Source organism: Balaenoptera borealis, assembly GCF_965194805.1.
Source record: "Balaenoptera borealis genome assembly, chromosome: 11".
Classification (NCBI taxonomy): Eukaryota; Metazoa; Chordata; class Mammalia; order Artiodactyla; family Balaenopteridae; genus Balaenoptera; species Balaenoptera borealis.
The window spans coordinates 23,910,797-23,924,678 of NC_138868.1; the positions used below are offsets into that span (position 1 = coordinate 23,910,797).

At 40.6% G+C, this 13,882-nt stretch overlaps 1 protein-coding gene across 6 annotated transcripts in view; it reads right to left on the reverse strand.

Annotated features, from left to right (window-relative positions):
- TRIM44 (tripartite motif containing 44) overlaps positions 1-13,882 on the reverse strand; it is a 119,828-nt gene that overhangs the window by 90,141 nt on the left and 15,805 nt on the right. For all 6 annotated transcript variants that reach the window (XM_082343821.1, XM_082343820.1, XM_082343824.1 and 3 more), the window contains exon 2: positions 9,291-9,368. In XM_082343821.1, the coding sequence (XP_082199947.1) occupies positions 9,291-9,368 (78 nt within the window). The remainder of the gene's footprint in view (positions 1-9,290; positions 9,369-13,882) is intronic.

Below are 13,882 nucleotides of genomic sequence, written 5' to 3' on the forward strand. Positions count from 1 at the left end.
TTCTACACAACCACAGAGCCCTGGTGGATTTTGCCCTTTGGCTAAATGCAGAGTCAATCAGGGGAGAGGCCAGTTTTCAAATTTTACATTCATACATACAATACAAGCATCTACACACAGACCTGGTTGACTGAGGTTGCATTCTGTAGCTTTAGCCTTAAGATATCAAAAAAGGGAAACCCCACATTTTTCCTTGAGTAAACCTGAATTTTATTTCCTAGCTGAATGAGAGGTTGAACTAAAAGGAAAAGGGGAGGGAGGGGGACAGGAAAGAAGGAGACCCCTAAATAAAACTCTGGGTGGTTTTTATCACGATTGTCACAAAAAGTTCTATATCTAGCTAGCCAGGCTCCTGAGTTAAATGTCAAATACAATCCTACACTGGAAACGTGACGTGTGGCTGCCACGGGGGAGCCCTGACTGCTCCACTCCCTTCTTCACGCTGGCCATGCAATAAGCCCTTTAAGCTCTGGCAAAGAGTAAATTATCAAGGCTCCTGTCAGCGCAGAGAGGAGCTGGAGCTGGGGAGAAGGACATCACAATGTGTTAATTTTATTAAGCCATTTAAAGCTCAATCCCATTGATTTCCAAAACTGCTCCAGCCCACTAGGCAGCTCAGAGACCATGTCCACCTAGTTTTAAAATGCCTAGAGTTGATTTGTACGGTGATTCAATTAGGAGCTCTCGGGCTCCAATAGAAAGAGAACAGCCAAAGGGTAAAGCTGAAGGGAAACGGAAAGTAGGGAGGGAACCAGAATCTCAGTGGTGTTTACTTTAAAGTGGGGCTATATCTCCTAATGTGTCTCTTAAATGCCACACACGATTTCTTTTGTGGCTCTTAATTTCTTTATTTTTCTTTTAATTTGGCACCAGGCAGTTTTGCTAACTAGAGAGTTTGCTCCATAACAATAAACATAATTGCTTCTAGTCATTGATTTCTTGTTTCCATTGGGAATATATGGACACACAGCTGCACACTCCTCAAGGCAGATACATTTGCCTTGACTTGAATGGGCAATAGACACAGAACCAACAAGAGGCAAGGCGGCCATGCAAGGCCCACAGAGTCAGCCAGCCAGGCAGCAACACCCAGGGGTCTCAACTATGGAGATTTAACTCAATTTATTTGCATGTCATTATCACTCGAAGAGGCAGCAATGGCCCTTTAAAACCTGAAATCTGTAAGTGTCACTAATCCCGGGAAGTGTTAATTGATCAAAGTGCAGAATCCAGTTAGTTATGAACAGGTGGCTTATTTTTCTCCACCAGTATTAGAAGGTCTCCTAAACTCCTGGAGGGGATGAAGGGGGGAAACTACCCCCATGTACCCTTGCCCTTCTACTGGAAACAATGGGATGGGTCTCAGGACTAGGAGAAAGCTAGCAGCAGTCATCATTTACAGGATGTTGTCCTAAGTAAGCATTTTAAATGGATTATCTCATTTCATCTTCCTAACAACCCTATGAAGGATGTACTATTATCCTCTATTTTGCAGCTGAAAAAACAAATACACTGGGAAATGGAGAGGTTAAGCACAGGATCTGCTCAAGACTGCATAGTTATCAACTCTGGAGGGTATCTGTCCCAGTGAGCTTTTAATATCTGTAAAATACTGCCTCCCCCTGACAGTGGCTAACATTAGATTTCTGAACCTCATTCCTGTCTAGAAGAGGAGAGGAGAAAGAAAAAAGACTATTCACTGCTGACAATTCAAGTGAAGGCCTGAAAAGAGTGATTCAGACAGTAATCTCTCTCTCAACAGCTTTACTGAGATATAATTCACATTACCATACAATTCGGTGGTTTTTAGAACATTCAGAGTTGTGCGATCATCACAGTCAATTTCAGAACATTTTTATCACCACAGACAGAAATTCCATGCCCATCAGCAGTCCCTGCCGCCCCCACTCCTCCATCTCCCTCAGCCCCAAGCAACAAGTCTACTTTCTTTCTCTAAAAATCTGCCTATTCTAGACATTTCATACAAAAGGAATCACGCAATATCAGGTCTTTTGTGAATGACTTCTTTCACTCAGCTTAATGTTTCTGAGGATTATCCTTGTTGCGGCATGTGTCAGGACTTGACTTCTTTTCATTGCCAAATAGTATTCCACCGTGTGGATATACCACATTTTATTTACCCATGCATTGGTTGTGTTGTTTCCACATTCTGGATAGTATGAATAATGCTGCTATGAACACTGGTGTGCAGTTTTTGTGTGGATGTATGTTTTCATTTCTCTTGGGTATATACTCCAGAATGGAATTGCTGGATCACACAGCAACCCTTATGTTTAACCTTCTGAGTAACTGGCAGGTCATTTTCCAAAGTCACTATACCTTTTTACAACCCCCCCCAGAAATTTATGAGGGTTCCAATTTTTCCACATCCTTGTCAAATGGACAAAACTTCTCTTTAATGGGAAAACTACAGAGCTATAGTCCTAAAAGCTGTCGACCTTCTTGAGCTCTGCTGTAACTGCCTGGGTGACCCTGGGCAAGAACCTTTACTACCCTGGCACCTCAGTGTCCTCATCTATAAAGTGGAGGGCCTGGAGCAAATGGCTTCAGACTTCCCACTGTGCCCTACATTTATTCATTGTCACATGATGGGAGATACCCTGACCAGTGGGGAGGTAGATGCTGTGAAACAGATAGCTTGAAGCTGACTACACGATTGTGTATCTGACTTTGCATTAACTCAGTTTCCATTGTGCCTGAATAACCTTAGACTGTGACTATCATGCCTGCCTCAAAAAACAAATAAACAAACTCACAGAATCTGCTTATGCTATTAGGAAGAAAAGAGAAATGCCTTATTATGTAAAGGTTCCATTTGGCAATAACGGCAGACTGGCATTCAGGATTTTAGTTTCCTAAATTGGGGTTCAAAGATAGAAGTGGGTTCAAATGATAAAATGTATGTATTTATAAGAAATAATGTTAGGTGAAAAAAGCAGGACATAAACTATGTGTGTGTGTGTATATACAGTTATATATAGTTTTATATATATAGTATATATATATATACACACATAGAGTAATAGTTATATAACTCTTGAACAACACTGGGGTTGGGGAGCCAGCCCTCTGACCCCTCTATGCAGTTGAAAGTCCTTGTATGATTAAGAGTCAGCTCTCCGTTATGGGATTCCTCCATACCCGCAGTTCTGGGTTCTGCATCCACAGATTCAACCAACTGCAGATCATGTAGTTTTGATACTATAGTATTTACTATTGAAAAAAAATCCTCATGTAAGTGGACCCATGCAGTTCAAACCATGTTGTTCAAAGGTCAATTACATATAGAATAATAGGACTCTTCCACCTGAAAGGCAAAGCACCATAATATTAATCAGCTTTTTCACTGGTGTGTTTCAAAGTATGGAGTACTGACCATGTGCACCAGGCTGCACACTAAAAAAGCAGAACTCAGAACTACCAAATTAGATGTTCTGAGTGAGGCTCAAGAATCCTCAATTTTAGAAAAAAGTACTGAAAGTTTACAAACTACTGCAGGTAGGAGAAGATTGGCTGATTTCTTCTTTCTAGATTATAGCTGTCTGTATTTTCTACATTTTTCTACGAAGAACATGTATTACTTTTGTAACTGGGGGATGGGAAAAGGGGAAATTGTTTTGTTTTGATAAAGGCAGGGAGATGGTGAAGGAGGGCAAAGAGCTTGTTTCTCCTCTTTCTGCTGCCCAGGTGTCTACAGAGGATGAAAAGGGGTCACATTTGCTTCTGGGTGATTTCCATGCCTCAGAGCCTAGACTGGACCTGAGAAAGCACTGGTATTTTTTCCATTTGGTGTCCTTCATACATAAGGGGAAACTACTGAAGCACTTGCCTTAGTTCTCCATTTGGCCAGGGCTAAATGCTCTGGGGCTGTCATGGATCCTTTGTCATCTCCCCATATTTTCTCCAGTCCTGGGACTCTAGGATTGTGGGAAGCTGTGGCTGCAGGATCCAGTAAGGGAGGTAAAAGAAGGGTGCGAGGGAAAAATAGTTAGTGAAGAGTCATACTGCTAGGGATGACAGGCTACATGTATAAATATCAACTTACCCATGGGTTCAACAACAGTGTGGGGGTGAATAACATGAAGGAAGATGAATCTGAAGTCCAGTCCTGTTCCCACCACTTACTAGCAAGCTATTTAATCCCTGTTAAGTCTTGGATTGTGTACCCATAAAACAGGGCAAATAATATTTCTTTTCATATGATTGCTGTAATAGATAATGCATATCTATTACTAGGTACAACGCTAGTAGGGCTTGAGGATACAGAGATAAAATGAACACAATTCATGTCTTCCAAGATTACTTCTTTTTTATGTGAAGTGAAGAAATAGGTCAATAGGGACTTCCCTGGTGATCCAGTGGTAAAGAATCCTCCTTCCAATGCAGGGGACGTGGGTTTGATCCCTGGTTGGGGAACTAAGATCCCACATGCCACGGGGCAACTAAGCCCACGCGCCACAACTACTGAGCTCACGCGCCTCAACGAGAGAACCCACCTGCCACAAACTACATAGCCCACGCACTCTGGAGCCCGCGCCACAACTAGAGAAGAGAAAAGCTGCACGCCACAATTAGAGAGAAGCCCGCACACTGCAACGAGTGCCGCAACAAGCGCCGCAACGAAAGATCCCACATGCTGCAACGAAGACCCAATGCAGCCAAATAAATAAATAAATAAATAAATGAAAAGAAATAGGTCAGTAATTCTAATAACTTTCCAACCAAAGAAACACTTTTGAATGAACCAACTTCATAACTGAGGCATCTCAATTCTCTGCTTTAGATGGATGAATAAATACTGCCCCAGTGAATACTTGTATCTTGAGGCAGGACAAGGACCAGCCCAAGGCCTGACTTGACCCAGGTGAATAACAGGACACTAACACCAAGAATTCAAGTTAGGTTTTGCTTATATCCATTACTATTTGTACATGCAAAACCTATCATTTTAACAATAGTCTGATTTAGCACTGGAGTGAAGGACTGGGCTATGTTCCATGTCAATGATATCAGCTATTAAAAAGGTCTGTACGGTCCTCCTGCAATTATAAAATGCTCTGTAAATGTTAAATAAAAATAAAATAAGAGGGGCTTCCCTGGTGGCACAGTGGTTGAGAGTCTGCCTGCCAGTGCAGGGGACACGGGTTCGAGCCCTGGTCTGGGAAGATCCCACATGCCGCGGAGCGACTAGGCCCGTGAGCCACAACTACTGAGCCTGCGCGTCTGGAGCCTGTGCTCCGCAACAAGAGAGGCCGCGATAGTGAGAGGCCCGCGCACCGCGATGAAGAGTGGCCCCCACTTGCCGCAACTAGAGAAAGCCCTAGCACAGAAACGAAGACCCAACACAGCCATAAATAAATAAATAAATAAATAAAATTAAAAATAAAATAAGAAAACAATCCTCAGTTCTATTTAACTAATTTCATGTTGCTAGACAATTCTTTGGTTTCATACTTCAGTAAGAATACCTTTAGAGATTGGAGAAAATAAGGAAAAGAACCTGATTATATTTTAGACAGTCTTAGTATGATTAGATCCTATGTTTAATCCCACTCCAGTCACAGAGAATAATGTGAACCACTTGGATCGAGTTTAAGATGATTTTTTGAGAATAACTTCTTAATAAATTAGTATGAATTTGAGATACACAAACATTGTTTTAACTGTTTGTTTCAAGTACACACCAGCTATAGGAAACAGTGAACGGTGCACCTTATATGGAAAGAAAAGTAATCAATATATCATAGAGAAAATGGCTATTATTAACTGCATAATGAGAGGTTAGTTAGATTGAGCATAGCATGTTATCCTTTAGTTCAATACCTTCTGGGAGACTGAGCAGGGGGAAGGAAAGGAAGGAAATCAATGTGTTTTCTAAGTTTCAGTTTCCTCTGGGTAAACTATGAAAGATAATTGCATAGTCACTACAAAGGAAAGCTGTAAAGAACTCAGATGCTTTAAATGTCCTAAAAATCTAGTCTGGACATATACACACATACGTACCCCTGACTGACTACATCTTTTAATTTCCCCAAAGTCTAGCATAAATATAAGAAATCTAGAGACTAAAATGCTGCTTTGTGCAACAGATGTTTCTGAAAAGTTTGGCTGCAAAAAAATGTTTGCAAACTGGGTCAAGTCAAACGCATTAGGATTATTTAATAGACCACTTCCAATTAAACAAAATAAAGATTGTTATTAAAAATAACTTCTCTCCACTGTATACAAGTTCTGGATCCCTGGAGGTCTGCCCCCTTTAAAACAGGGCTCACCACAGCAATATGCATGCACACCACTTCATCTGGACCTGTGCCTTATTTACCAACCATCTCTGGCTCTCATACCCGTCCTCGGGCTCACCCCTAGTAGCTGGGATTTGATGTCTCCTGCTGTTCCTCTGGTTTTAGAACTCAGCCCACTCCTGGACCATGGCGACGGCCTTGATCATCCTCCTAATCCCTGACCAGGACTCCTTTCCCTTTTTTTGGCTTTGTTACTTCTCTCTTGGACATAACTGTTTAAAGGAACCCTGTCCTCTCAGGGAGCCTGAGCTGATGACTCAGTTTACCTCCCTTCCCTCTCTTACTCCTTTGCTCCCTCAGCTCAATTTATTTGTTTTCTAAGCCTGGAATTTTATGTATTTCATTTTTTTCAAGGTTGAAATCATTTGGACTTACATTTACAAGGGCTCTTCTGGCTATGTGCTGAAAGAACGAAGAAAACCAAAACACAAGATGGCAGGAAAATAACCAAGGTCCAGCAGTTTCTAGTCCCCCCAGACACACTGAATCAGAAACTCTGGGGGTGGGTCCAGCAGTCTGTATTTTAATAAGTCCTCCAGGTGATTTTCATGAACACTAAAGTTTAAGAACCATTGCTCTGAAGAAAAGATGTCTGACAAATATTTTGGACAAAATGAGGCACCTCATTAAGAAGTCTATATTACTGACATAGAAGAATGTTTAAGATATTCTGTGTAATAAAACCATAGCTATGGTATAATTTTTGTAAACTATCTTAGAAGTGTATTTCCACATGAAAAAATGTCTAGAAGGTTACACACCAAGCTGTTAATAGTGGTTAATTTAAGGGAAATCCATTTTACTTTTCCTTTATGGATAGCTGTATTTTTAATCTATAAGCATATATTATTTTATAATTTAAAAAAAGGTTAATCTAGGCATCTTCCACTCCTCTCTGGCAAAACTGAGAGGTAAAAATTAACTCAGTCCCCAGTAGACCTCAGTGTCTGGACTAATCAAGCTTTGTGAGGCTTTAGGGAATGCTAGAGGATAGAGTGTTCAGTGCTCCATGACTCAGTCAGTGCTTCTATGTAAAGCTGCTGTGCCAGAAAATGACAGGTCATAAAGCCTAGGAGATTCTGCTCTTCTTAAATAAGCCAACTTAAAAAAGGGATGGTGGGGTTCGGAGGAAAAACAGAACAGACTAAAAACTTAATGAGTTCTTTTGGAAGACACCAATTTGTTTCTGGGAAAATTTTCTTTGTTGCAGAAATTATGTATTTAAGTGTCCCATTTTTCATCTCCTATTTGTGATCTAACAGTCATCCTGCAATTATGATGGTCCTTCTTCAAGCTGGCTCCAGGTAAAAATGGCGTACACATGTTAGGCTAGAAAGGGGCTTGAAAATAAAATAGATTGGTGGGAAATTATCCAGGGTGAGATAAAGAGAAGATGAAAGAAAGGTGAGTGTGTATAAACATATCCAAGATCAAGTGAGGTCCTAACAAATATCCTTTAGCTTATGATGCATCATAGGAAAATCCTGAGGCTTCCACGGGTTGCTCTCGTGGGGATTACTGAATTCTTCCAGCTCTGGCAAGTTTCCCATCAGAAGCACTATATGCATTCATAAAGGTTCCCAAAGCACTTTACCTGTATTATCATCATGCACAGAAGCCACTCAGTGTAATCTGTACACATTCTCTTGCTCTTCACTGTCTATAAGCATGTGGGTGTGGCAGAAAGAGGAAATACAGTTGTCTCCTTCAGGATAGCTATTGTCCCACAAACCAGAGAAACTCGGTAAAAAAAGCTTTCTGTTATCTTTAATAATTAATTGGTTCATCTTCACTAAAGGAAAACTACTTTCATATAAGTAGTTTTGGGGGAGGGGGGTCTTTCTACTTTGAGCTAAGAAAATAGACAAAAGTTACCCCAATGTGTTCTTATCAATAAAATGGGAAATAAAAGCTAATTTACAAGGTTATTGCAGTGATCACAAGTATGGAAGAGGAGAGGGAGAATAACAAGTTAGTGCTTAATGGGTGCAGTTTCAGTTTGGGATGATGGAAAGAGTTCTGGAGATGGATGGTGGTGATGCTGCACAACAATGTGAATGTGCTTAAGGCCACTGAGCTGTACAATTAAAAGTGGTTCAAATGGGACATTTCATTATGTATATTTTACCACAATTTTTTTAAAAGGTACGTAAGGCTCCTAGCACAGTGCCTGGCTCTTATTAGGTGCTCAAGAAATGCTAGTCTTATTCCCCTTATAAAATTTTTTAATTAAAAAAAAGACAGTATAAAAAGCCAAATAAAATCACGCTCCTTTCCCTATTTAATTGTGCAAGGCTTTGACTCTCAGGCGAAGCCAGCTGGCACCCGTACCGGGTAGTGCCACAGCAAACGTCTGGGTAGGAGGAGGGAGGCTACATTAGTCATAATCCCTCCGGCATGTTCAGTTCCCAGTCCACCCACAACCCTGGCATGGCGTCTCCCAGAATATCAATCCTACAGCCCCCAACATCTTGCAAAGAAAGCTGGGAAGTTTAAACCATTTCCCAGACCAGACTCCAGGTCATGAGGACAAAAGTATTCACAGTGGCAGCTGGCTCCCGTTAAGTGGGGGAGTGACAAGACGCTAGTACTGAACACCAACTGGATAGGCCTGACCTTGTTCCAGTCCCCAGCATTAAGCTGATGGTATCTCTGATGCCTTTGGTTGGATTTAATGGACACAGAGGCCAGCAGTCTCGAAGGCCCGGTAAAGGAAGATTAAAAATGCACTTGTCTGCAGTTCAGAGAAAACAATGAACGATTATGTGTTGTAAGTCATAAAATAGAGAAGGGGAAAAATAGATGACTTATCTTTAGGCATGTTAGAACACTGCTTTTGATGGGTAGGCTTAATTAGATCTTGATGCAACGTTCAGATAGATCGTCATTAACATCCCTCAAATTTAGCTCAAGGAGAATGAAATACTTGGGGTACCAATAGCCAATTAATTCGAAAACAATACTTACTTTAGGGTCTGAGCTCTTGAACTTTAACCTTTCCACCAACTCTATCATAGCCGCCTTCAGTCCACCTGAATCTTTGCTCTAGAAGAAAGGAAAGTCAGGGGTCATTAGACAGCATTTTGTTGCTCTCTCGAACACAAACAGCATTTCATGGGACAATGAAACGGAAGGCAATTTCTTCTTCTTATCAGCCAAGAGGACTAAACGACTAAGAAAAGATGTTTTGCCCCTCTTCCTCTTCTCTATGGACAAAGAGGGTCAGGACATAAATTGCCCAGTGACCTGAGAGAACAACTGGAATGAAAATTAAATGCAATTTGTATAGGCTGACTCACTGCTTCATCTCAGGGCTCAACTGCACCAGTATTCACAGAGGGCTGAGGCTTTGCAAAAGAGATTTCTATCTGGGATGTCTATTTTACGACCGAGTGATTTTTATTTTAAACTTCTACATCACAAATACAGACGTATGCAATATTAAATATTCTCACAAAAATAAAAACAAAGAAAATTCCCCAAGATTTAACCCTAATTGGAAATGGTATTTCAGTGTATTCAGTTGAATATAGGTTTTTGAGTCAGAAATATAAGGTTTCAAATTTGGGGTCGGCATTAACTAGTTGACTAACCTCAGGCAAATTATTGACTTTCTTGAAAACTTCTCCCTCTTCGATAAAATGGGGATTATAAAAAGGGTTATTTTGAAGCTTAACTGAAATGCTGTTTGTAAAGGCGTTAGCACAGTATGTGGCACATAGTAAGTGCTCAATAAATGTCACCTATTGTATTGTTGTTGTTATGACTGCATTATAATGATTTAGACTAGCAAAATCCAACAGAAATGTAATGTAAGCCACAAATGCAAGCCACATATATAATTTTAAGTTTTTGAGTAGTCACAAAAACAAAAGGAAATTAATTTGAATACATTTTACTTAACTCAGTATATCCAAAATATTATCACTGCAACATGTAATTTCAACATGAGGTATTTTATACATTTTTTTCATACCAGGTCTTTGAAATCTAGTGTGTATTTCACACTTACAGCCTAATTCAATCTGGACTTACCACATTTCAAGTGCACCAAAGCCATCTATGGCTAGTGACTACTGTACTGGTCAGCACAGATTTAAAGCACAGACTAAAGCCACACTGCCTGGATTCAAGTCCCAAATCTACCACTAGATTTGTGTGACCTTAGGCAAGTCACTTAGCCTCTCAGTGCCTCAATTTCTTTATAATATGAAGCTAATAATAGTACCCATTTCACAGGGTTGTAGAAAGACAAAATGAGCTCATATACATCAAGGTGCTTGGAACAGGGCCTGGCACATGCTAAAGACAACAGATGTATGAGACATATTTATTATTACTGTCTCCCTCACAATATTTTAAATCCCTTAAAGGTAAGAACTACATTTTTTATCTCTATCCGTGCTCAGCATCAAGAAGGTGTTCAAAAAAGTCTGCTGAACAAACAAATGAATGAATATGCAATCTTAAGATATGAATGCCCTTACAATAATACATGTGTGTAGCACAATGTAAAGTCACATGAATTAGTTTATTTTCTTATCTCAACTCCTTGGGGGATAGGAGAGGATCATCACCCTCATTTTATCAGTGTTGGAAAGGAGGTATGAGTAAGTAAAATGACTTGTCATTTTTACGGGTATGGGACAATAAATAAGTACAATATAAACAAGTACTACAAATATCTGTTCTTCAAAATTGGCCTCAGAATCAGTGATAGTTTCCACATTTGGGGGGAAAATTCCAATTGCTCCAAAACAGGACCTACTTAGTAAGACTCCATCATATAGATAAAAACAGACTAAAGCCTAAATCCTTTTTTCCCCCTCTAACCTCCTTTCTCTCCCAAGTCTACACAGTAAAAGTCTGATGTAACCTAAGACCGATATCTGCTTTAGATGTGCTCTCCAAACACAGCTTAGCTGACATTCCCATCCTAACTGTGGTTCTAAATTTTAATAATTTGTATTTTTAGTTTTACTTTTAAAATGATGACAACTTTCCAAATTTCTTCACCAATCTAAATCTTTCATCTCTGGTCTCACAGCAGACAGGTGGGAAAAGGAATCTGGAGGTCACACACCAGGGGAGTGCAGGAGACCCAAAGTACCTAAAAAAGGGTTAAATTGCCAGACACAATCCTGCTTTTATGAGATGATCAGACAATAAAGACTGTCTGGTGATATCATTCCTCTAACCTGCTTCTCATTGGCTGCAACAAGCAGGTCACTTGTCCCTGGAAAACTCTCTTCCCCCACATCCCAGCTGCCAGCACCCATTTTAAGCTCTTCAGCAAGAGCCTTTGATATATTATGACTTTCCCCCTGGCTCTAGAGAACAGAAAGGAATGCACCAAACTGTGTCTTAAAACATTCAGAAGAGAAACAGGACAACGAAGGAATCCCTAAGAAGCAGACAGCCTGTTTGCAGGCAGATGTGCCTTGTGTGGAGAGATAAGGGAACCCTTAGCCTTCTTTCATAAAAACAGTGTGTCAGCAGAATCCTTCCTCCTTTTTACAAAGCATCTGCAGCTCTGCCTACCCAGGGGAGTGACAGACGAGAGGCACAGAGACTCTTCCTTCAGGAAATTCACCCATACTACCTCCCCACCCCATCTCTGAGAATATTCTCAGAGATAATTGGGGTCTGTATTGAGCCAGCCTCTAAACGGGTGGTGAAAAAACCTTCCCCAATGGCTTTTTTAACCCCTCCCCCCCAAATAAGCAGTTGGTCAGAAGGGAGAGTGTCCTCTGGGCAGACCCTCCTCTGACAGCGGCAGGGCTGGGTAAGAGTACAAATGGACAACCCTGGCCCCAAAGCCACTTCCTTTCTTTTCTCACACCCCAGTCCCTTCCTGCACCTCAAGGAGCCTGTACACAGATGTTCAAGCTAATACACCCAAGCTCTGGGCACATCTCTCTCAAACAGTCGCCTTGGCCACACCTGGGACCTCCAAATGAGCATATCAGGGGCGGGGTCTAATGGTTTGGTCCATCTTTGGGAGGATGGGCTCAGAAAGAGCCTCTGCAGGCCCTGGATGCAGGGTCAGGACATTTCATCAGGAAATTCTTGGGTCCTGGATACTTGGAGAGTGGTCTAGAAGGGGGCATGGCCAGAGGAAAGACCCTCAAAAGCATAGGGCAGGGGCACAGGGTTGTCTAGGTCTAAGGTGGTATTTGAGTATGAGTGACCCCAAACCATCGGGTAGTATCATGTTTTAGTTAATTATTTGTTTGCAGAGGGCAGTCATCAGTCAAAAGGTAACTGGAATAGATCATACTTTCAGACTTCCCTACTGTGGTGGAATGGAAGAGTTGCCTCTGAAACCTGTGTTCTAATTGAGAAGTTAGAAGAATTCTAACCTTGTAGACATCTGGTTCCATAAATGGCCAGATTATACTATGTCAGTCCTTGGGGCAAGCACTGTGAGTGGTGAAGAAGTGAGATTCGCCTGATACTGCTCTTCCTCACCTCCACTCCACACAATGCATTCCAAGAACACAGGAGTTCAATGTGAGCATATCTTGTTTATGTACCTCTCTCCTCCCCCAAGAAGAGTGTAGATTAAAACAAGACAAGTGCTATGTTGTGTAACACCCCTCAAAATTTGATCCATCTATGGAGATGGCGGATGCTTCATAAAAGCCAACTCCTAGGGATGAATCATAATAAAGCCAAAGAAAGGACAAAATGCCTACATTTGAAGGTATTCTTTATTCTCCAAAGCACTTTCATATGCTCTTTCACTGGTATTTTACAATAAACCTAAAAAGTAGTGCATTCTCACTTCACAGCTGAGAAAAATGGCTGGTGAAAATCAAATGAGAAACCCCCAAATCACAGAGCCCATACACTGTTTAACTAGCATTACACAGTAACACAATAACTAAAAGGTAGGGTATTCACACTGTACAATAGAGAAAAATGGTTCTGTGGAAGTCAAATGATGTCCCCCAAATCACAGAGCTAGTCAGTAGCAAAACCAGGATCAAAAAGATCTAAATGAAAAAGATTTATAACATATACAAGAGAAGAGATTGGTATCAAGAATAATGTGAAAATACATAAGGGATTCCTATAAATAAGAAAAAGCCAAATAAGCACAAAAGAAATCCCAACAAAGGATATGAACATAACAGAAATGTGAAATGGCTAATACACATACGAAAAGATGTAAAAGATGCTCTAACTTACTTGTAATTATCATATCATTTCTTATCCATCACATTGAAAAAAAAGTTTTGATTTGATAACACCGAGTGACGAGAGACTTTGGGCAGGTCGGGGATTTTCATATGTTGCTGATATAATATAATAAAGCTACTTTGAAATCACATGCCTAGCAAGTCCATTTTTCACTTTCTCCCCTTGAGAAGCACTAACATGGGTCAGGGAGGTATGAAGAAAAACATTTATTGCAGCACTGCTTGTAATACTAAAAAACTGGAAACATCCTAAACATCCATCAATAGTGGGTGGCCAAATAAACTACGGAATTAACAAATGGGATCTGATATAGCAAATAAAAAGAATGAGACACAATGTTGAATTTTTTAAAA